Genomic DNA, 24,473 nt, shown 5'->3' on the forward strand with positions numbered 1-24,473 from the left:
TTTAAGCCATTTTAGCATGTTTTTAGAACCACTTCCACTATTATAGCGCCACCTATTGCCCAATCTCCACAAGATTTTGCATGTTTATTCACATTAATATGCCACATCTGCTCACCAGTTTCTGTGATGTTTTGGGTTTTCCTTATTGGTTTACAGGCATGTAGGTTCGTGTAGACACGCCCCTTTTGTAAATGAGCCTGTTACAACTATCTAAAATGGAAAGTTCAACTTTTTTTTGATAATTATTGATCTACTCAGTCCAGAGATTCATACAACACTGGTTTCGTTGCGATTGAGTTAAAAACCAGGGACTAGTTCGCAAAAGTAGGTTTTGTTTATATTGATGGTTTTTTAATGAACAATTTGAGTAACAGCAGTGGTTTTAGTCTCAAACTGTTCAGTATGAGCAGACCTATCATATGATATGTAGATTAAGTGTTTTTTGTGAAATAGTATGTAAATGAAGCAAATTTACCTTATTTTCAAGCGATATAGCATTATTTAAAGACTATTTTTGCTATTATAGCGCCACCTATGGTTTGATCTTCACAAAATTTTGCAAGTTACATCTCGTTGACATGCCACATGGGCTCACCAATTTCTGTGTTGTTTTGGGCTTTCCTTATTGGTTTACAGGCATGTAGGTTCGTGTGGACAAGCCCCTTTTGTAAATTAGCCTGTTACAGCTAGCCAAAGTGAAAAGTTCAACTTTTTTTTGATAATTATTGATCTACACAGTCCAGAGATTCTAACAACACTGGTTTTGTCACGATTGAGTGAAAAACCAGGGACTAGTTCGCAAAAGTAGGTTTTTCCTATATTGAGGAATATTTAACGAACGGTGTAAGTGACAGCAGTGGTTTGAGTGTCAAACTGTTCGGTATGAGCAGGCCTATCATATGATATGTATTTTGTGTGGTTGCGCAAAAGGTTGTGTGATACACAACTCATTACACACTAAAAATACGTAAAATCGCCCCCTAGTGGCCGATTTCTTTCAAAATTCTTACAGACCTCTAGGACTGTGAGTCGAACATGCCCAGCGAGTTTCGTTCCGATCACTCATCGTTAACCTTGGTAAATGGCTGCTCAATTTTAATTGGCCAATGGCGGCCATGTTTTTTGAGATATGCCAATGTCCTTATAGTATGTTATGACAACTTGTTCAAAGACACTGCATGCCAAATTTCAAGCTGATCGGACTAGTGGCTGTAAGGTTAGAGTAATTTTTATGTTTTTTTAGCTTTATAGCGCCACCATCTGGCCAAAGTCTGCAGGTTTTGCAGTGTCACCTCAAATTAAACTTATGCATGTGTGTACCAAGTTTGGTGATGATATCTCATTTTGTTCAAAAGTTATAGCTCCAATTAGCATTTAGCTTCATTTAGCATCGAACATTGTTGTGTACTGTTTCGAGTGAGAATAAAAATGTCAACTTTTTTTTGATAATTATTGATATTCAGTGTCCAGAGAACATTTGAGAGCTGGTTTGGTTTAGATGGAGTGTAAAACCTAGGACTAGTTCGCAAAAGTAGGTTTCGGACAAATCGCGATGTAGCGGGAAAACGGTGCGTCGTAGAGCAAAAAGTGCAGCTGTGCACTTTTGTTGGGGCTAACCCAAGGATTGGAAAAATGTAAAGTTTTTGAGTCTACGACAAACGGTGAACGTATAGCGGTCAAAAATGTCCAAAATCTTGGTTTTTGGCGCCATAGCGCCACCTATGGTCCGATTTGGTTGATCTTTGGTGAGAATGTAGTGTACCGGAGTACTACCATCTGGCCAAGTTTCAGCTCTCTCGGCCTTACGGTTTGGTCTGGGCAATAGTGACTTCGGCAGAATAATAATAATAATAATAATAATAATAAAAATTTTAACAAAAACAATAGGGTTTCAGCGCTTCGCGCTTGACCCCCTAATGATAACAATAATAACAACAACAACAATAATAAAAGTATTATTTTCTGTTGGTTTGGATGGGGCCTCACCTCTTGTGCGTTCTGCAGATGTGACTCAACACTTCCATTCGCTCTCTCTCTTTCTCAGCTCCATTAGTGACTAACGGAGAGTTACTTTCAGTTTTATCACTCATTTTCCTCTGAGCCTCTGAAACCAAACACACGCATTTAAATGTTTACCCAGTGTGTCTCCTTTTCTCTATTCATCCGTTACATATAGTTGAAATCAGAATTTTTTGCTCTCCTGAATTATTAGCCCACCTGTTTATTTTTCCAACTTCTTTTTAACAAAAAAAATTTTTCAACACATTTCTGAACATAATAGTTTTAATAACTCATTCCTAATAACTGATTTATTTAATCTAGTTTCCATGATGACAGTAAATAATATTTTACTAGATATTTTTTAGGATACTAGTATTCAGCTTAAAGTGACATTTAAAGGCTTAACTAGGTTAATTAGGTTAACTAGGCAGGTTAGGGTAATTAGGCAAATCATTGTATAACAGTGGTTTATTCTGTAGATAATGGAAAAAAATATTGCTTGAGAGGGCTAATAATATTGACCCTAAAATAATTTTTAAAAAATTAAAAACTGCTTTTATTCTAGTCGATATAAAACAAATAAGACATTCTCCAGAAAAAAGAACATTATAGGAAATACTGTGAAAAAATTCCTTGCCTTGTTAATCATCACTTGGGAAATATTTGAAAAAGAAACAAGAAATTCACAGGAAGTCCTATAAGTTTGACTTCAACTCTATACTGTATATAATAGGTCTTAAATTTAATTCCAGGAGGGCCGAAGCTCTGCACAGTTTTGCTCTAACCCTTATCAAACACAGCTGATCCAACTAATCAAGGTGTGCAAGACTAGAGACTATTAAGCAGGTGTAAGTTGGAGGTGATTGGAGCTAAACTATGCAGAGCTGCGGCCATCCAGCAATTGAGTTTAAGACCTATGCTGTATATGCTCACAGAATACATGAAGGCTATATAATAATGCATATCACTTTCTGCAAAAATGTTCTAACAAGTCTTGCTCTCTGTGACGTTCTTGATGTTTCACTTTCACAGTGAGCTCAGATAAGAAGGGAGAGTCTGACCTCTGGACTTCAGTGATATGGTGAAGTTACAGAGACTGAGTTGGGAAATGAGTACATTTCCTCAGATCAAACCGTACAGCTGCTGTTTACTTACACAGGATGAGACTAGTTATTTAACATACAACAGTACTGGCCCACTAGGCTCATCCTCAAAAGATAAAACAATACTTTCAGGAAATCCTCTTGCATGAACAATGCAGCCTCGTTAAAACCTTGTTTTTTTATTATCAAGCATTATCATCTGACATTCTTACCCCATTTCTCTTGTACGGAGGCCAGATTAGAGAGCAGTCTTTCATGATATAGTTTTTCCAGATGAAGAAACTCCACTGCCCACTTATCTGAGATGGTCAAGGGTTAAAGAAATGCATGCTTAAAAATATGTTCTATAAAAATATGCTTTATAGCCAAAATATTCTTACCTAAGCTACAAATAGGTTTTTCTTCCCTTTTCTGGACACATGTGTGAGTGATAAGTCTTGAGTGGTCAATTCTACATAGTTTATGTATAACCTGATTGTGTCAATTTTCAAATTGGTAACTATTTATTTTAATTCACTTCATACAATTTGTTGTTTATGTATTCATGTGTGTGTATAGTACATACAGGACCACTTTAATGTTTGACATATTTTATTTGATTATTTATTTATTTGTTTATTTTAGAATTTAGTACTTTCATTCAACAAGCATGCATACAAAGATATAATAAAGACTTGTCTATGTTATTTGTAATGGATGTTGAGCACTAAAATAAAGAAAAAGTAACATATAACATGTAAAAATGTAAATGTATTAGCATTTTTATATTAGAAATCTTCTAAAATGTTATGTTTAAATATGACAATATGTCATTAAATGTACTCATTTGCTTATATTTCTAGCAGAAAAACAAATATGCAAGTCAGGACATAGGATGAAGTCAAGTTTATTAATTCATTCATTTTCTTTTCGGCTTAGTCCCTTTATTAATCTGGGGTCGCCACAGCGGAATGAATCGCCAAATTATCCAGCATTTATTTTACACAGCAGATGCCTTTCCAGCTGCAACCCATCATTGGGAAACATCCATACACACCATTCACACAAATACACTAGGGACATTTTAGCCTATAATTCACCTGTACCACATTTTTTGGACATGTGGGGGAAACCGGAGCAACCAGAGGAAACCCACGCAAACACGGGGAGAACATGCAAACTCCACACAGAAAAGCCAACCTACTCAAATCAGCGACCTTCTTGCTGTGAGGCAAACGTGCAACCCACTGCGCCATTATGCAGCCAAAGTCATGTTAAGGTTTTAGTTATTATTTCATTGTTTTGACATATTAAAGTCAATGCTTTTTTTTACAGAGGGGCATTTTGGGAATCAGAAAATACAGTGTAGAGCAAAAATAAATACATTTTCACAGTATTCAGTAGAAAAAAATGTTGTATATAATCAGGAAACCTACATATGAACACATCCCTCTGTATAAAGCTTAAGAATGTATGGCTTAGTGAAAGAAAAATTAAGAAAAATATCATTAAAAAATTGTTGTTAAAATTTACAGACATTGATAAAGTGTTATAGAATAAACATTTTACTGTGTAATTTGTCTGTTTTCTTTACATTAGACTAAAAAAAACACTTTATGAAAAGTCACAATTGACAGGTGCATGAAAAAAGCACTTCACATTGAGACAGAAAACAAAGTAATAATAATATTTCACTATTACACTGTTTTACTGTCCTCTTGATCAATTAAACCTAGTACCCAATACCAAAACTTAATTTAAAAAGAAAGATCATATAATTATCAGAGGTGAAACACCTTTCCGCTTTTCTCAAAACGACTTCAAAATCTATCAACATCCTTCCTTTAGCACAACACCCTAGAAAGTCAACATGAAAAGACACACCCTAATGAGCTCCCTCATGATTACGCGTGCCCTCGTCAACATGACAACATCATCAACAGGGACCATTTATTGATATTAAAGGAAAGACAAAGAGGAAACAGACAGAAATCAAGTGTAATATACAAAAGGATACAGTCCTCTTCAAGGAAGTAGCCCTCTGCTATCTGTTATAAAAGAAAAACAAATATTAAGCTTACCAATTCCTGGATTGTCATTTCTATCTCCCAAAGACGATTTACATGCCTCTCAATCTCCGCTAATAGAACTCAGATTAAGAAAAACTGAACTAAAGACTAACGCTCATGAGGAGTTTTAATGCCAGTGAGTGTGGATGAGAACTGAAATAACTGCTTTATCTTTGCTTATCTAATGCAGTTGCTTAATGTAGGAAAATGAATCGTTTACTCCTGTATTGTTGATTTTATCTAACTAAAATAATCTCATTTAGGGGAAATTCTCTCTTCCTATTTATAACTCTACTGGGAGATTATGAAAACAACTCCAGTGAGAACATTTCGCTAGTTTGTCTTGTTGACAGATCTGATTATAAATGTGCATGGTGTTTAGTCCAAAAGTTTTAGAGTTTTTTTACATGCAGTCAAAATTTGAAGAAAAAAATGACTACTTTTTTAGTAATACATGTACTGTATCCTGTTTAAGCAAAAGTTTTAGAGTAAGTTAAGAGGAAAAAGGGGTTTAAAGAATATGATCACTTAAAGGGGACCTATTACTTAAAAATCATAGGAAATAAATCTGAAAAAATAAAGAATTGTGTTGTTTGAACTCATTTTAAATAAGTAGTTTAACAAGCAGCAAAAGTCATTTTGAGTGCATTTTCATGGATTAACACAACAGCTTTGCCAGCAATCTTTTCCTCAACCCTGACTTATTCTGATTACATACCCCTATGTACAATTCAGGAGAGAGCAAAATCCGTCCCAGGAGCTATGTTTTTTTTGCTTTCTCGAATCCACCAGAGGCCGCAGTGTACGCATTTTTTAGATCTCAAATTCTCTTACGAGTGCCTTTCGCGCCTGCTGTTCTTATGTAAATCCATCAGAAGTCACATGTCGACAGACTGATTTACTGACTGACCAACCGACCAATCCCCTGACCCCCCTTTCCCTAAACCCAACCAATAGTGTTTTAAAATGTACTGATTGACCCGCTCACCACCTTCCCTAAACCCAACCTGTGTTTTAAAAAGCAATCCAGAAAAAGAAAAGCCCTGTGGTTTTATCACGTTTTCAAATTTTACCACATTTTTTAGCTTTTGTTTTTGTCTTCCCTGATTTCTGGAACTGTTCTTCGCCGGACCCAAACCCCATTGATGCAGTCAACTCCGCTCTGCGTCTCAAGTCCACCGACGTACATGTCAAGCTACCGGAAAAAAAAACTAGTAACAGTGGAAAAGACGTCCATACAGAGGTAAGTGGTCAGCTGGTAAGCGCGAGAGCATCATTATACCACCCCGTATCGTTCATTTTAAAGACGAAATGCAGCCATACGTAGCTTTGGCTACACAATTCGCAATCTCCAGAAAAGTGTATAGGGCTACGTTTTCATTATGAGCCTACACTGTAAAAGTGCATGGTTTCACACATTTCATTCACGTTGTCCCAACACAAACTGATTAAGTTGACTTAACACTTTTAACAAATTTATATGGATCGACCATAAAAAAATTACGTTGTCCCATTGAAATCTCAAGAATTGTGTTGTTTAAACAAATTTTAAATTAGTTTAAATGAACAAAAAAAAATTTTTGAGTGTATGTTGGTCTTTTTACTAAAGAAGGTTGAAGTGTGACATAAAATACCTTCGTAAATAAGTACAAGATAAATTCACATACACTGTAAAAAATGCTGGTTTCCACAAAAATCCATCACATTGTCCCAACACAAGTAAATTAAGCTAAAACTTAATTGTCTTTACAAATTTAAGTGGACTGAACATAAAACAAAAATCTCAAGAATTGTGTTGTTTCAACTAAGGGTGCTTTCACATCTGTAGTTCGCTTCATTTGGTCCAGACCAAGGGTAATAAATGATACATTGTTGCATCTTCTGTCGTCTTTGGGTCGTTTTCACACCACACTGCTGGCTTTGGTCCAAACCAGTTGAAACGAACCAAAATGCAGTCATCTGACAAAATCCACATCTCTCATTAGCCAGATGTTGTTGAAGATATTTCGTAAACTGCTTATTGATTGGTCAGAATTCACGTGCGGGAAAATGCCAGTGAACTCCCACAGGTAAACAAAACCTTTTACTCTGGAGGGACGACTGCGCTGACTGATTGTATCCCTGCTTTAGACAAACTATACATTACGAAAATGAAGCGCGGCCGCAGCTGGAAAACAGTGTTTAATGCATCGCTCGTCACTTCAGGAGGAGACGTGAATTAATTTAGCTGAAATACGACATGGTCATCTTGCTGAAATATTACCAACGATCTATCAGGTAATATTTTCCCCTCTCTCTCTCTCTCTCTGTTGGTACAGCGCTGTCAACAAATTTTTTTCCTCCATATCCCATAATGCACAGCGCATCGGCCTACGGCAGCTGAATTAGTCCAAAACGCGCAGTACTTTTTGCGGTTGGACCTGTTTTAGTACGGATCATATTCTCACCACAAACTAACCGCTCCAGGGTTCGTTTGAAAACGTACCGAGACCACCTCTTCAAGCAGGTCTCGGTACGCTTATTTTGTCCGCTTTTGGTGCGCACTAGAGTACGATTGCTGCATTCTCACCTGCCCAAACGAACCGTACCAAAAGGGGAAACAAACTCTAGTGCGATTCAATCGAACTAAATAAGGCAGGTGTGAAAGCATCCTAAGTTATAGTTTGAACTATGAAATATTATTTTTTGAGTGTATCACACAATGAAATACCATCTGAACGAAACATATATGCTTCCTTCAAACTGAAATCATGGTGAAATATGTTGTGGAGTCAACTTTGCAGGGCACTTACGGTCAAAATAGAACAAACTTCTGAATTGAAAAGAGAAACATTAATTAATATTAACTCGTTCAAAGCACACACACCTGGTGTAAGGAATGTGGAAGGAGCATGTGATCATTGTGTTCAACCAGAGCATGCAGTGAAGCCAGAAGAGAAGGACTTGGTCCAGGTGCCAAAATCCCAGGGAGACCCTCTGAACAGAAAGAGAGAGATCACCGAATGAGAAAAGTCACAAGCACTGCAGAATTATTACTTCAGCACATTATTAAAGCAGGTGGATTTTGACCATCACTGTAAAATAAAAGATGTGTTTTTGTGTGTGTACTTGTTTATGTGGTTTACGAGGACAAAAGAATTTGTAATGAGATGGGTATGACCTTGGTGTTACATTGTTAAGGTGGTTTACGAGGACATGTCTGGTGTCCTCGTAATTCTAAAAGCATAAAAAACATATTTAACAGAGTCTTTTCACAATCAAATTTGCCACAGGGTTTTGTGAGGGTTGGGTTTAGAGGTGAGGCCATATAAGGTAAGGTAAGGCCATGTAATAATAAGTGGCTTTTACAGTATAATATAAATGATGCCCAAGGAAAGTATCATAAACCATATACTGTATACAAGTGTGTGTTTACTAAAATAGGATTACTAAGTTACACAAAATTACTTGTTTTAGGACACTTTAGGTAAGTTTATTCTGTTTTGGGAAAGTTAATTTGGAAATGTAATTGATTACAGATTTCCCTATTTAAAATGTAACCAGTAGTGTAAATTCTTTCAATTACTTTATTAATGTAACTTATTATATTTGATTACTTTTTACATTTTAATGAGTTTTCAACTGTTAACCTAACAGTAGTACTTAGTACTGTCAGACATTCCTATATAATATTATAGTAATATTAATATCTTTTAAAACACACCCACCATAAAATTGTAATTTGGAAAATACATACTTAAATTATTGATAGGATTGATGGGTATTATTCTATTATTATACTATACAGTATACTGTTATTATATTACTATAGACTAAGGGTGCTGTAAATAAAGATGAGATTCCAATATTTAACATATCCTAGGTTTTATAGTAAAATGCTTAGATGTCTCTTTAACATTTTCATATATAACTGCCATTTGATTTCCTAAGTAATCATGCTTTTCTCAGTACATATACATATACTACTATATGATATAAACATATACTATATATACTATACTATATAAACATATATTTACTATACTATACTATATAAACTATATATACTAGACTATATAAACATATATTTTTTAATTTATGTAATGCCATTACATGTAACTATTTACTCTAAAACATGTACATTACAAGTAACTATTTACTCTACTAACCATAACTTTCTGGTCCACATCTCATTCCAAACTTGAAAAATGTTAATTAATATTTTAAACAAGTATAATTCATCAGTGTACTCTTAAATATTGTGTTAAATTGAATTTTAATATACATTTTTGTCTGAATTAAAGTTTTTATTTATTTATCAAGAGAAGAAAAAGCTTACTATGATCTCCAGAGCAGCTCTGGCTCTTATTATTTGCTGGACATCTCTCTTCTGGGTTTATGTTCTTGAGCTCATGTGTATCATCCTCCGCGTTCATAACTTCTGTTTCTGGCAGTTTGTTCTGATTCTCATCAGAGACTGTCAGGTAAGAGATGATCATGTCCTCTGATGCTTTGTTGATTCCACTTGTCTCTTTCCATCTCACCGATTTCCTGCTTTCGGACTCCCCCATAACTGTGATGTGATGACAAAGAAGATAGACCATAATCAAAATGAAACCATATCTATCTTGAAAATGTTTTTTTAAATTCTTCACCCTTCTGTTGCTTACGCATGTCATATCAGCCATCAAAGAAAGAATTCAGAGAGGAAACACTAGAAGGACAGGTTTTGTGTTGCTAAACCTTTTTTTAAGGCAGATTTTTGGGCCTTACTTGAGTTGGTTTGTTTTTTCCTGACAAAATATATAGTAAATTTTTGTTAAACATATTTTCTAACTTCTAAGTAATTCAAGAAATATGTATAATGTATAAATATTCAATAAATATATATATTTATCAATATAAGAAAATACATTGCCAAGACAGTAAGTCATTATTTAATCAAAAAATTGTTTAGATGCACTGCATTCTAAAACTTCTAACAAAATAGAGTAACATAAATCTGAACGTTTGATAGACTGTCCTCTAGTGGTACATCCCAATGCAATTTCTTATAAAATAACAGGGCAAATATATTGTTACATGACTTTATGTACAATGCCCAGCATAAACAAGTACAACCCAATTTCATTCATTCATTTTCCATCGGCTTAGTCCCTTTATTCATCAGGGGTCGCCACAGCGGAATGAACCGCCAACTTATCAAGGATACGTTTTACACAGCGGATGCCCTTCCAGCCGCGTCCTAGTAGTTAGTTTATTCAATTCACCTATAGCGCATGTCTTTGGACTGTCAGGGAAACCGGAGCACCCGGAGGAAAGCCATGTGAACACAGGGAGAACATGCAAACTCCACACAGAAATGCCAACTGGCCCAGCCGGGGCTCGAACCAGCGATTCAGTGTTAACCAATGAGCCACTGTGTCGCCCTACACCCTATTTTGAATATGAATATTTTTATCCATTTCTCAGTGAATGCAGACAATCTACTTTAGTGCATTTGAACAAAACTGATTTATTAATCGTTACTGTTATGTCCATTAAAATAATACTTTGGTCACCCAACATTTTTCGAATTAGAAAGAAAACAGAAAAAAAACATACTACAAAATCTCAACTACATTTTAGATATTTATGTGTTTGTCTTGTTTTTTCATCTTTTTAAACATTTTATTTAACATTTTCCCTATCATACAAATTTGGGTGTACAAATTTCGGACTGTTTTCCAAAGTTATTTTTGCTATAGATTAGCTCCAGATTTGACTTTAGTACTGACAAATCTAATGTAATAATATTGTAATACTGTAAAGCAGGGGTGTCAAACTCAATTCCTAGAGGGCCGAAGCCCTGCATAGTTTAGTTCCAACCCTGCTCCAACACACTTACCTGTAGGTTTCAAACAAGCCTGAAGGACTCAATTAGTTTGATCAGGTGTGTTTAATTAGGGTTGGAACTATGGAACTGTGCAAAGCTGCGGCCCGTTTGGAACTGAGTTTGACACCTGTGCTGTAAAGCATCCTATAAAAAATATTAATTTAAAAGACAGATTTGTAAGGAGTGTCTTCATATATGCTAAGCACTAATTGTCTTGTTTTAAAATATGTTTTACAAAATGCAAAATATGGCCTAAAATCTATTGGTATAAAGTATATTTAGCAAAATAAAATTTAGTTATATTTCAGCAAATTTTTGGATCATTTATTTGGATTGTGAAAAATAGTAATACTAGTATATACAATAGTCCCATTTAGAAAATAAAAGTAAAAGATTGATACATATATCTTATTTTTCTAAATGGCACTCATGAAACTGCCACAAACACAAACCGCCCAGGTGTGTTCAAAACCAGGGCTGGTCATAAAAGCAATGAATAATTCATAAAGTGGGGGCTCTTGTCTTTCACTCTATCTAGGCATTTTGAAGAATGGTCACTGAAACCAAAGACAGAGAGATGGAAGAAGGTGTCGGTGAGTTTTTGCATCGTAAATAAAGTGTTGTTGTCTGTGTGGAAACAGAAAAGGGCAAACAATGAGGTGAAAAATGCTGAAAGAAGACATGACCACAGCTGGCCAGATCAGTGTCAGTGAACCAAAAGCAGAGTTAACATCTATACAGAATACTTTGATTGACACTAAACCGAAAAAAAAATTTGTTCGCACAAATCAAGATTTGTATTTTTTAATTCTGAGATTTTTTATAATATATAAATTTCAAATAACTTATAACAAAATAATAATAAAAATAATAATGATAATAATACAATTGTTAAAAAAACTAACATAATTCTTTTAGAATATTTATTTTCTCCAGACTTTTGTAAGAATAAGTCATATGGACCACTTTTTATGCATTATTTGGTTTTTACAATAAATTCTAAGACCCTGAACACACCCCTGTGGGCCTCTGGCAGTTCTTAGGTTAGAAAACCACTGCTAACATGATTTAATATAATCTGGCAGTCAAAATCATTAATGTGTGCTGTTACCTGCTAAGTAAAGTCAGGACATGTTTGTTTAACAGCTGCCAGGTGTTCACCAACATGCCTGAGGGAGACTGTACAATCAATAAATAATATAATAAAATTGAAAAGAAAGGAAAAAAAAAGAAAAGAAAAGAAAAGAAAAGAAAAGAAAACGGTACTCCTTTTGGTCAACTATGAAGCGTAACCTAATTAAACTTCTAGCCTAATATGTGCACATTTTAATCAATGCGTCTGCTAAATGATTAAGTGCAAACATAAGCGGCTTAGATTGAGCCCAACATCATAAGGCAAACTGGTAAATTGCATTTATATTGACATTACAGCCCCAATTTATTTGCAAACAACGCTGCTCTGCACAGAAACACGCATCATTAAAAGATGATGGGCGCGTGTCGCTGTAATATCCCGTAAACATGTCACTACGCCTTGCCCTTTATCACTATTTTATTTTCATCAGACATTTCACAAACGACACACAGACACACCACTCACGGAAATGTCTTTGTCGTACTTACGTTTAGTTTATGTACTGATGTTACAGGAATCCGCATCTGTACGCGCGTGCACGCGCCGCGGTCATATATCTGTTCTCAGAGCTGTTCATCCAGCGACCCCCGACAACTCTCAGTGAAATACAGACCGATCTCAAATCAGTTTCGACACCCCGACTGTCTGTCTCCGCATCTGTGCAGTTGTTTATGATCCAAACAGGGGCGTTTCTTTTCAAGGTTTCGATAACCGGTCTTGCTGGGCGTTTAGTGCCACCCATCGGTTCAACAGAGCACTCACCATTATTGGTAATGTGTATTGAGCTATGGTATTGAGATATACAAAGACGTCTTTTAGTTTTAAATCTGCATCTGAATGTCTCAAATTGTCTTTTTGTACAGAGGATATGAAGAAACTAGCCGCAACTATGATGTATTAACGTTAGCACTTAACGTTAGCCGCTAATTGTTAGCCCCAACTCAGATGGTAACGTAGCTTGTGAAAATTACTAGCATTAGCCGACTTAAAGTTCCTAGTTTTCATGCCAAATGAATTGAGAAGTGAATTAATCATACACTTAAGTTTTAATTTATATTATTCATTCTGACTTATAGTGCGAGACGCGGTGGCACAGTAGGAAGTGCTGTCGCCTCACAGCAAGAAGGTCGCTGATTCGAGCCTCAGCTGGGTCAGTTGGCATTTCTGTGTGCAGTTTGGATGTTCTCTCCGCGTTCACGTGGGTTTCCTCTGGTGCTCTGGTTTCTCCCACAAGTCCAAAGACCTGATACAGGTGAATTGGTAAGCTAAATTGACCGTAGTGTTTGTGTATGGGTTCCCAGTGAGTGATGGGTTGGGTTGCAGCTGGCATCCGCTGCGTAAAACATGTGCTGGATAAGTTGGCGGTTCATTCCGCTGTGGTGACCCCAGATTAATAAAGAGACTAAGCCAAAATGAAAATGAATGAATGATTCTGAATAATATGATGTTAAAACAAAGAAGCATAAACTCCTCAGACTGTTTAAATTAATAATGGAATCAAATGGACTGCCTGTATATACTGTATATAGTTTTACCAATCCCTCAGCATTACATTAAAATATTTAATACCTTAAAGAATCTTTTTTGTTCCCTCCCAAAAATAAATAAACTGTTATGGGCTGAAATTACAGATTGCGGGCAAACATAAATGAACAGAATACGCAGGAATTGGAGCAGAAAGTAAACGCAACCCTTTGCAAAATGGAGTCATTATGGTGGCTTGCTGCAATATGTCCCTGACTTAATAATAGGGCAGTTTCTGTGCTATCGTAACATCTTAGTGAACTCTTATAAGGGCTGCACTTCATCATAGCTGGGAAAGATGTGTTGTGACAGGTCTATAAGCTGATCTGTTGACTTATTTTTAGGTCTGAATGTTTTAGTATGTGAAAAAATAAATAATTTTAAAAAGAAAATCATGCTTTTAATAAAATCTAATGATCACAGTGAGTATTTAACATGTCAATAAATTGCTATAATTTGAATTAAATAATTTATAACTTAAAGACAATGCATACAAAAGTGCATAACAACTTTTTATTTTAGCATACACAAGAAATAAATAACTTTTACATTAGGACTTCCAAATTATTTGCTGTTAGAGCATCAGCAAGGGCAAAAAATACACACTGGGTATTAAAATTACCTTGAAAGGGATTATTTTAACTCTCAGTTAAAGTTGCTTTTGCAGAGGTCTTTTTCTAACCCATTATTTTACCCCTTTTAAAAAGGGTGTAGGCTAATAGGTTAGTTTTATTTCACACCCTTTCATTTTATTTTGTACTTATTTATTTTATTTTCAAAGGAAGTGGGTTACCACAACTTTTAAGTTTAGGCCAAAATATATGCATTTCTGTGAAACAATAAGGTGCTACAGTTTTTTTTTTTCTTATGCAGATAATCATAAAGTTATGCTTCAGAGAGAAACTGATTAAATACCTATACAAGCAGTTATATTACAGACAAAAAAGGTTATACAAATGCAAAAAAACAAAACACGATTGTCCAAAAACACCACCCTATACCTTAACAGTTTCAGGCGTGGAAAGCCTATCAGCCAATTTAAGTTTAGCCAGTATCTGCAACCTATTGTTGTTAGCTTTAAGGCTAATGCTAACAGCACAAACCATTTACAGCAAATTAAATTTCAAGTAAATGCCAATGGAAGCTTTTGAGATCATTTAAAGGCATTGATTTGCATACAATTTCAAACAATGCATAACATGTAAACACTGCATGCTATATTCCTACAAATGTAGTATGATCTATGGTGGGCCGATGCCTCCACTTTAGTCTGCACTTGGGTGTAACATCAAAGCTGGTGACCATCAACACATGTGCTTTACAGAGGTTAACATGACGCTCTAGTCGCTCCGTGACCACCTCCAAGGCCTCCAAATGCTCCAGGGAGTCTACCTCAAAGGTTTGCCATAAGTCAACTGCAAAATACATGAAACAAACAGCATCATAATTAATGAATAATCACAATCTGGAGTTTGTGATTCCCTACAGTGTTCTTAACATTTATTATTATGCATGAGCAATATTTTAACTCTTACATTCACGGGTCCATTTTGCAGGGTCCAACATCAGATGATGCTTGGCATGTTCCAGCTCCCGCTTGAGAGCACTATACTTGAGCCTCACCTCTGCTATTCTCTGCTGTCGATGCTCCAGAAATTTCAGCTTTGCACTAAAGAGGACTACACCCTGAAAACGGGAATGACAAAATGTCAGTTTCCCTCCATATGAAATGTGAGTGATCTGAGATTAGCATCACACCACAGGTTTACCATTACAGTTTTTTTAATTCTACATATCATAGTACAAACAATTCAAATATTGCCTTTAAATGAGGCACAAAGCCATCAAATACACAGATACACCGAATTACACACTGTGAGATTTATTTAAAACAGCACAATGAATGAGCAACTGTACATTTGAAACTTTGCAACAAAATCCTACTACATAAATCGACTAAACAGTCACGTAAAAAAGCAATTCCTGAACATACAGTTTTGGTTTCTGTGATAACAACATTGTTTTGACAAAATGAAGCACCATTTGAGCAACAGTACAGAATATTAACAAATAATTAAATGAGAATTAATAGGAATAAACACAACAATGTCAAAGTTTCCTGAATTTGTACAGTACATTGCTGAATATAAACTTAAATCTTTTATTAAAAATGATAAAAAGACACATTTGAAAAACAATATAATGTAAAAAGTTTGCATATTTTTCAATAATGATAAAAAACATGTATATAAAAGTCACATTTACTCTGAAATGATTCTAATCAGAGTTAAAAACAAAAAAGAAACAGGTTTGCAGGTTGTCGAAAACAGGTATATTGTTTAGGATTTGAAGAAATTAGACTGGAAAACACTACAAGATTTGAGCACTTCTCGCTCATTCTCATCTCACATTGCGAGGAGGAACATGTCAAAAGAAATAATACAGTGCGTACAGAAAGTATTCAGACCCCCTTAAAAATGTCACTCTTTGTTATATTGCTGCCCTTTACAAAAATCTTTTAAGTTAATTTTTTTCCTCATTATTGTACACACAGCACCCCATACTGACATAAAAGCATAGGTTTCACAACAACTCAGTGACTGTTCTTCAATGGCTCAGCCAGAGCCCTGACTTTAACCCAATTGATCATCTTTGGAGAGACCTAAATATTGCTGTCCACCAATGTTTACCATCCAACCTAACAGAACTGTAGAAGATCTGCAAGGAGGAATGGCAAAGGATCTCCAAATCCAGTTGTGAAAAACTTGTTGCATCTTTCCATGTGTTATTTCAGTTTTTCTTTTTAAATAAATCTGCATGAATGTCAACAATTCTGTGTTTTTTTTTGTCAATATGGGGCACTGTGTGTATATTAATGAGGTAAAAAAATGAACTTCAATGATTTTAGCAATGGCTGCAATATAACAAAAAGTGAAAGATTTAAGGGGGTCTGAATACTTTCCGTACCCACTGTTTATGCTCTATATCCAAAACAAAATATCAAGCATGTTTAATATCACTCAGGATGTATTTACACCAGGAAAGTCCACTAGTTCAATTGCTTTGGTCGGGACCAAACATAATATTGAGATTTTTTAATTGGTTTGCATTCACATTACACTTTTTGGAAGTGAACCAGAGATTCTAAACTAAACCATGTCTACTGAAGTCAGACATTTATTGGACAGAAATGCTTGTACTCCTGTGGCATAGTGTCTGCCATTCAGCACTTAATTTGTGCCTGAACTAGCTGGATCTGGCACCTCTGAAATCTTATCCTGCACCTCATTTTACCGATCCCCTCCTCACATGCATCCCTGCCCGCTTTTCACTTTCTCCTTTGACTCCTTAACCCTCTTTACTTCCGTCCGGATCCTTTACATATTGTGCCTTTTGCTTGCACAAGCTCTTTGCTTTGAAATGTAGACACACACAAAAAAAACGCTCAGTCGTAAAACGTGTATTAACCTGTATTGAAGTGTGTAGTTACCTCAGACAAACACAGAACAGACGAAAACTGCAATGCCTTTTTTATCCATAATAAAACGTATATTAGAGCTAGAGTTGGGGCATAGATTGGGATTTGTTAGTGGTGGTTCATTAGAGAGTGTGATTGAAGGTTGCTAGCATCAGCAGACACCTCGGGAACACAACTCAAACTACAGGATCCAGATAATTCAAAAGGCACAGGGATTTCTGCAAATGAGTCGGATTGAGGTCTGATAATATTCACACTTTAAGTGAACTCTATTAGAGTTTGTATGGAAGCAGACTAAGTCCATCACTACTGCTGGGTTTTTGTCCATTTATTTGGTGCACATCAGAATGCAATTGCTATATTTAAAACCTGACCAACAGATCAACACCAAAGGGAAAACAAACTTGAGTTTGATTCAGTGGAACAAAACAAGTGTGAATACACCCTTAGTCTTGCATTGTTTTGTTCACTAAAGAACACCCAAAATTCCACCTGACTGATATCTTAATAACCAATTACAGTTTGGTTTGTTAAGCATAAAAATAATAGTGTGTTCCAGCCTTTACTTTCAGAAAAAAGAGTTGCAAAAAAGGGCACTTTACAAAACAGTAGCATTTAAGCAGCTGATAAAATGGGAGTTGAGTCAAGCATTACCTATTTATTGGACAATACAAAGGTAGCCGTTTTTGAAAGAAATTCAAAAGCAGACAGGAAGACAGACAGACAGACAGAGGATTTGTTTCATTGACACATTTTAAACCTCACCTTGTTCCCTGCCCCACCTCTCTTCTGTACGCCATCTACATTATCAATCTCATAGACTTTAATTTCATAAGAGTCAGAAACACTCCGATCCACTCGGTGTGTCTTGGGCCCGCTTAAGGATCTCTTCAGTGACATGAGGTTCTCTTGAGATGGACGTCTTACACTGGACCCTGTGGATAAAGACAATGAAGTGAACAACCTATTGTATATAATGCACATTGTGTTGATTCTGAACACTTCTCACCAATGTTGCTTCTTTTCTTGGTACTTCTTGCCCCTTTTGCAGCACCGAGTGAACAGCTCTGATCACTGATGGAGTTGTGTGTTGAACTGCTGCTGATTGTAGCCTCACTATCTCTAAGCATGCTTTCATAGCCACTACTAACCATACTGCTTCTGTTATAGAGTAAAGCCGTTTTACACATGGCAGGAGGAAGCTCACCACTGAGTACACTCGTGGTATCACTGGCATGCCCGCTGCAGTGTGGTGCCCGTGGAGCTGTAATCCGACTATACGGGGACGGCAATGTGTGAACAAATGGCTCCATTGTTTCCAATTCCTCATTTTCATCTAAATCAGACCCACCTTGACTAAATGCAGAAAGAGAGTCTCGACTGCTTCTTAAAAGCTCAACCCTTCCTTTCCGTATTGCTCCAGGGGACTTCAAACTTCCATTGTTTTGACTTCGGGACAGGGAGTGTGTGGTCCAAGAGCTTTGGTTGACAGGTGCTCCATTTGGAGAAAAACTTGAGCTTCTGTTGAGCGGGTGTCTGGTGGGTTTGGGAGACAAGTTTGGCATCTTGTGGATCTTTGAACTAGTGGTGAATTTATTTCCAGTGGTTGACTTAGAGTGACCATTTTTAGATGTCCGGGTTGTGTCATTGGCATCATGCATTGGGAAGAACTGTGGAACCCTTCCAAGACTCTGACTAGCTCGACACCTCACAAAATCCTCAAAGTCTTCTTTAAAAGGAAGAGGGCTGCGTTGAGATGGAATGGATTCTTCATCTAATATGCATTTAGGAGCCACGTTGATGAAAGCAGTCTCTTCAAGGTACTTGCTTTTAAGTCTCGGAGAGCTAGAATTACCTTTCAAGCTTCCTGTTAAGCTCCCGCTATTACTCTGATCCCAAGTTTGGCTCCTACCGCATAATGCTTTCAGTTTTGCATTAAACAACTTACTGCTCTCTTCAAAATGAGATTTCGTAGCCTGGTTTAGCATTGCACTTCTGGCTGTTCTAGCCTCTTCTTTTGCATCTTTCCTTTTTAGATTGGGACTGTTGCTTGCAGATTGACCATTGGTAAATTCTTTTTTAGTATATTGTTTTTTCTCAAGAGTGTCTTTGGGACTGCATGAATTCTTGTGTTCTTTGTTTAAGTGTGGACAATCTTTGACATCTTTCTTTTTGTTTTGGCACAACCAGCTCTGCTCAGGTTTAATTTCACAAGCAAATTGTCTGGATTTCGAGATCTCACAGTGAGGGTCAAGTTTAACCTTGGCTTCTTTAGGTATCTCCTTCACATCTTCTGTTAGACGCACTTCAGGCCAAGTCTCATGCTGCGACAGGCCTTTTGAATCAATATGTGCATTGATTTTAGTATGTCGGGCAGCTGTATCAGACGAGGCCGTGGAGATTTCAGTCTCTGATGTCTGTGCATTAGAGGTGCAACTATAAAAACCCTCTGTTTGTTCTTCACCTACACTACCGATAATCCTGACAGACTGATTTCCTGGCGTTAAAGCCTGGAGAGAGTGTGACTCATGAATACTTAATATTTTTGCCTTTCCTTGATCAGTGGCCCCATTTATTGTTACCTCCTCAACCACAGTATACACAAGTTCATCTTGTCCATTAAGATCCAGTGGCTGCTGAACAGTCACAGTAATGGTGGCCCTCATTTCTCGTTGGTTCTTTAAGGTACAAGGTGGAACGTCTCCATTCAAAGAGGCAGAAACAGCTGGGGAGCTCAAACTGGAAGAGAGGGATGACGAAAAAGAAGAAGAAGAGGTAGATCTTGGAGAACTCTTGCCAATGGGAGATATTCGTGTTTGAGTTTGCATTGTGGAATCGTCTGATACTCTTGTTTTATCTTGGTCTTCAAATTTCAAAGGTAGTGAAGTGGGCGTCGTATCCATTTTTTTATTGTAAAGCATAGATTTGCTTGGAGATTGGCTAGACAACATGGAATTGATTGGTTTGACAATATGTGACTGTTGTGGACATGTGTTAATAATCTGTGAATTGGTGGTACATGAAATTTGTTCACTGTTGTGAATTATGGCAATTGTTTTTGATGAGCTTCCTTGTCTGGTAACTTCACATTTGCTTGACTCTTGATTATGCAATGAATTAGATTTTTTCTCAGCGTGATTTAAGTGAGGGTTTTGGTTTTGGTTCATGGCATGCACTTCCTGATCTTTGCAAGGGTCCAGCTCTGTTCCATCTATATTTCCCAGTCGATTTTGGAGTTCTGCAAATGTGTTACACTTTAGACACTCAAAATCTGATTTATTTTGCAATATTGTTGGTGTTGGCTCTTCTTTGCCCTTTTCTTTTGATATCTGCTTCATGCGATTGCCAATTGGTGGAGAGATTTCACAAAACCTCATCAGCGAGAGCTTCTTGGTCTCTAATTTGTTCTTGAGTAAAGATGGAATAATAGGCAAAACCTCTCTGCTTCTGTTTGTAACCTCTTTATCCAGGAGGCCAGACCGATCCATTGAGATAATAGTATCACAAGAGTTGTCGCTCCCAGGATAAAATGCTGGATCACTAGAGAAACCAGGAGAGGAGAGATCTTGATCCAGGGTTCCTGTCGATTGGAATCTCATTTTGGTGGAATTATTAACTTTCCTCTCATTGCCTAAGCTTCTTCCTCCAGGTGAGCTTGAGGAAGATTTCTGGGTAAAAAAAAGTAAAAATAAAACTAGATCTTAATTCACTGCATTCAAAAACAGGACAATACGACTGAATTAAATTAAATTAAATTAAATTAAATTAAATTAATTTTAATTTAATTTAATTTAATTTAATTTAATTTAATTTAATTTAATTTAATTTAATTTAATTTAATTTAATTTAATTCAGTCGTATTTACAAAAAATCAATTAAATTACAAAAAAGAAATTAAATTAAATATTTACTTATAGATATTCAATATTTAATTATAGAAATAAAAATATTTTAGACAATAAAATATAATTTCTTAATATAAAAGATTACCCTTGTCTTCTTTTTCTGCCTTCGCATTCGAGACACAGTCTGCATTGTACAGAGGCTTTCTGTGAGGTCTTCAGATAAAGTGGATATATGGGCAATAATTGTAGTGCAGCAGTTGACATCATTAAGAGAGTCTTGCAGAAGCATGGCTAATGTATTTCCCCTGTAATAAACAAATTATCATAGATAATCAAATATACTTAAACTCACACAAAAATTATTATTTCTGTCATCATCTACTCACCCTTGTTACATAAAAGTTAGAATTTTTAATGTACTGTTGAGCACAAAAGAAGATATACTGAAGAATGTTGGAAACCTATAACCATAGACTTTCATAGTAGGACAAACAAATACTATGAAAGTCAATGGTTACATGTGTACAGCATTCTTCAGTATCTTTTCTCTTGTGCTCAACAGAACAAAAAACTTCATTTCAACTTCAGCTCCATTCAATACAAAATTTTGGCTTGAACTATCCATTTAATTTATTTTTTCTTTGAAAAGAAACTTTTCACAAGATGTGATATAGGTGGGTTCAAAATTTGAATTTCAGTTCAAAATAACACACAGATTATTTATTATGCCATGCGTTAAATTCCATTTTAGTATATGTGGGTCTTTAAATAAAAATGAGCTGCTCCCCACCCTCTATCCGGAACAAGGTGGAGCATGTGTCTCAGACATTCTTTCACCTGATAGTTTAAGTCTTGTTAGTTTAAAGTCTTGATAGACATTTTGATGAGTACACACAAGCTTCAACAGAGACAAGCAAATTAGTTTCAATTTTATCATCATAGCTTGATTTTTTTTTACACCCAGTGTATACAAACATCTGTGTTTAAGCACAGTTTAAGAACATAAGTTCTGCATAATGGGTCCCCTTTAATGAAATAACTGTATTTTATGTCAAAATAAACAGTTAGTAAATTTCTGCCTTTATAATTGAGTTATACATAGACATACCTATTAGAAACATGTTTATGTCTGTTGAGATTGGCTGTGATAAAGTTTCCCAGCTCAGCAAGGCAGACCCCACAGTTGCTTTCTTCTCTTTCCCCAACGCAGCTCCCTAAATCAATCAGGCTCAGCTTACTTTGATCCACATTCGCTGAGGAAAACACAAGTTATTAGCACAGGAAGTTAAACAAGTGATATAAAAGAAACATAAATAGAATATTAGGATGAATAGCAAAGCACTATTCCATTACAACTACTGCCCAGTAGGCCTCAATACATCCAATTATCAAGAACTGGACTGACGATCCCTAATTAGCATCATAAAGAAGCATCTGAACTCACTCCCAGATTTGCTGCTGCTTCCTATGTGCTGTTGGCGAACATGCAGGGTGAAGAACATGTGACAGCAGTGCTTCCCTTCACTGTCCAGCGTCCCACTGCGAGACGCAATAGCCGCATCCAGCAAGAAAGCAGCTCTCTCTGGAGTCTGAGCGTTTAGTACATTGTGGCTGCAGAGCTGGAATCAAGATAACACAATCCAATAATGAGACTCTCAAGTAAATGGAAATGTCTCAATTAACATATCAATGAGTCCGCATTAGATTTGTATTGATCGCAAAGGGTTATAAATGGCATGCAAAAGGCGTCTTAAAGGAATATTTGGGGTTTGGAACAAATTAAAAGAAGAGTTCATCTGTTAATGAAAATCTCAAGTCTTCCTTTTGGTCAATGAGCGACATGATGTGAATATGTCACAACATACATCATGCAAGATGTTGTGGTCTGAGGTTGTGAGTCAGACCAAGGCGAATATTTCGAGAACACTTTAGTTTAAGGACCAATTCTCACTAATAATTAGTGGCTTATTGTCTGCCTGTTACTGACATTGATTGTTTATTGTTATCCCTAATCCTTCTCAATACCTAAATCTAACTATTTCCTAAAGGGAGACCTTTTATGCCCATTTTTACAATATATAAATTAAGTATCAGATATCTGTTAATATAAGTTTCAGCTCAAAATAGCCCACAGATAATGTTTTATAGCTCTATAAAATGGCTCCTTTTAGGCTTTGACCTAAACCATGTCATTTTGGTGACTGAGATTTTGATAGAGGGCAGAGCTACAATTGTCTCTGTGATAATCTGAAAATTTAAAAAGAAGTGGCTCAGATAAAGGTAGTCGCTCGCTCACATTATCTTTGGCAGGTACGTCTGAAAACTCGAACGGCGGACTGCTGCTTCTCACTCAGGGCTATTTAAGCTAATAATGAGAGACTGTCACTAATAGACCAGGCTTTCCCTCTCTGATGACATGTACAGCGGGAGAATGTGTTGGGACAACATGAAGGAATTAAGTTAATTTATTCATGTTTACAAATTTTATTTAAAAATTTTATTTAAAATGTAAAATTTAAAACAGGCGATGCGGTGGCACAGTAGGTAGTGCTGTTGCCTCACAGCAAGAAGGTCGCTGGTTCGAGCCACGGCTGGGTCAGTTGGCGTTTCTGTGTGGAGTTTGCATGTTCTCCCCGCATTCAAGTGGGTTTCCTCCGGGTGCTCAGGTTTCACCCACAGTCCAAAGTAATGCGCTAGGTGAATTGGGTAGGCTAAATTGTCTACAGTGTATGAGTGTGAATGAGTGTGTATGGATGTTTCCCAAAGATGGGTTGTAGCTGGAAGGGCATCCGCTGCGTAAAACGTGCTGGGTAAGTTGGCGGTTCATTCCGCTGTGGCGATCACAGATTAATAAAGGGACTAAGCTGAAAAGAAAATTAATGAATGAATATAAAACAATTAAGTTCTCCCAATGATAACTTAATAAGCTGCAAATTATGAGTATATTGAGCTAAACAGTTTAAAAGTGAGAAGTGTACATAAAAAAGTGTGGCCAGCATTTATAATAAAAATTATATAATGAAATATATATGAACTTTTTTTAAATTAATTATTTGAAATATATATGAACTTTTTTTAAATTAATTATTTCACTAGAAAAGATGATTTTGTGAATTATTTTTAAAATGCATAAATGTTGTATTAAAAATTGTATTATTGAAACAATGCTATTGGAACAATATACATACTACTTAAGAAACAAGTGGGGTGTCTTTTGAAAAAATATGCATGCCTCTAATAAACCTACAACTGTCTGACCACCTCAGATGTATTTGCATAATAAGTGTGACTTTACTCACTTTCTCAGAACTTTGTTGTCAGATTTTTGTATTCTACTTTTTTTAAGTGAAGTTTATTTATAAACTAATTTCGAGAGGATCACGTGCTTATGATTACCTACGGCTGGTCACACATTATCCAATTTATGATTCACCAATCAGACGATTTCTAAGCCACTATAAATACCCTAAGTTCCATATAACAGC

General features: G+C 36.1%; 2 protein-coding genes and 1 long non-coding RNA gene across 13 annotated transcripts in view; 1 reads left to right on the forward strand and 2 right to left on the reverse strand.

The window, feature by feature from the left end:
- Positions 1-12,812, reverse strand: part of cnstb (consortin, connexin sorting protein b) — a 33,664-nt gene extending 20,852 nt beyond the window's left edge. For 2 of the 3 annotated variants that reach the window (XM_073932905.1, XM_073932904.1), the window contains exons 1-6: positions 12,630-12,784; positions 9,471-9,704; positions 8,019-8,128; positions 5,101-5,131; positions 3,317-3,403; positions 1,987-2,104 (exon numbers count right to left, since the gene is read on the reverse strand). In XM_073932905.1, coding sequence (XP_073789006.1) covers positions 1,987-2,104; positions 3,317-3,403; positions 5,101-5,131; positions 8,019-8,128; positions 9,471-9,702 — 578 coding nt within the window. In that variant the 5' untranslated portion in view covers positions 9,703-9,704; positions 12,630-12,784. 3 annotated transcript variants of the gene reach the window in all.
- The window catches only part of LOC137488670 (uncharacterized), a 28,584-nt gene continuing 16,786 nt past the window's right edge, over positions 12,676-24,473 (forward strand). For 3 of the 7 annotated variants that reach the window (XR_012395955.1, XR_012395957.1, XR_012395953.1), the window contains exons 1-4: positions 12,676-12,911; positions 13,218-13,393; positions 14,990-15,064; positions 15,222-15,396. This is a non-coding gene — a long non-coding RNA (uncharacterized lncRNA). Of the gene's footprint in view, positions 12,912-13,217; positions 13,402-14,989; positions 15,065-15,221; positions 15,397-19,828; positions 20,818-24,473 lie in introns of those variants that run through there. The other 4 variants (XR_012395958.1, XR_012395956.1, XR_012395954.1 and 1 more) reach the window with 3 other exon arrangements.
- kif26bb (kinesin family member 26Bb) overlaps positions 14,806-24,473 on the reverse strand; it is a 32,413-nt gene continuing 22,745 nt past the window's right edge. For 2 of the 3 annotated variants that reach the window (XM_002665745.7, XM_073933525.1), the window contains 7 exons: positions 22,433-22,607; positions 22,097-22,241; positions 21,134-21,293; positions 18,153-20,811; positions 17,909-18,078; positions 15,201-15,351; positions 14,806-15,080 (listed from right to left, as the gene is read on the reverse strand). In XM_002665745.7, the coding sequence (XP_002665791.3) occupies positions 14,881-15,080; positions 15,201-15,351; positions 17,909-18,078; positions 18,153-20,811; positions 21,134-21,293; positions 22,097-22,241; positions 22,433-22,607 (3,660 nt within the window). In that variant the 3' untranslated portion in view covers positions 14,806-14,880. The remainder of the gene's footprint in view (positions 15,081-15,200; positions 15,352-17,908; positions 18,079-18,152; positions 20,812-21,133; positions 21,294-22,096; positions 22,242-22,432; positions 22,608-24,473) is intronic. The other variant, XM_073933526.1, reaches the window with a different exon arrangement.

The sequence above is a fragment of the Danio rerio genome, chromosome 20 (assembly GCF_049306965.1).
Source record: "Danio rerio strain Tuebingen ecotype United States chromosome 20, GRCz12tu, whole genome shotgun sequence".
Classification (NCBI taxonomy): Eukaryota; Metazoa; Chordata; class Actinopteri; order Cypriniformes; family Danionidae; genus Danio; species Danio rerio.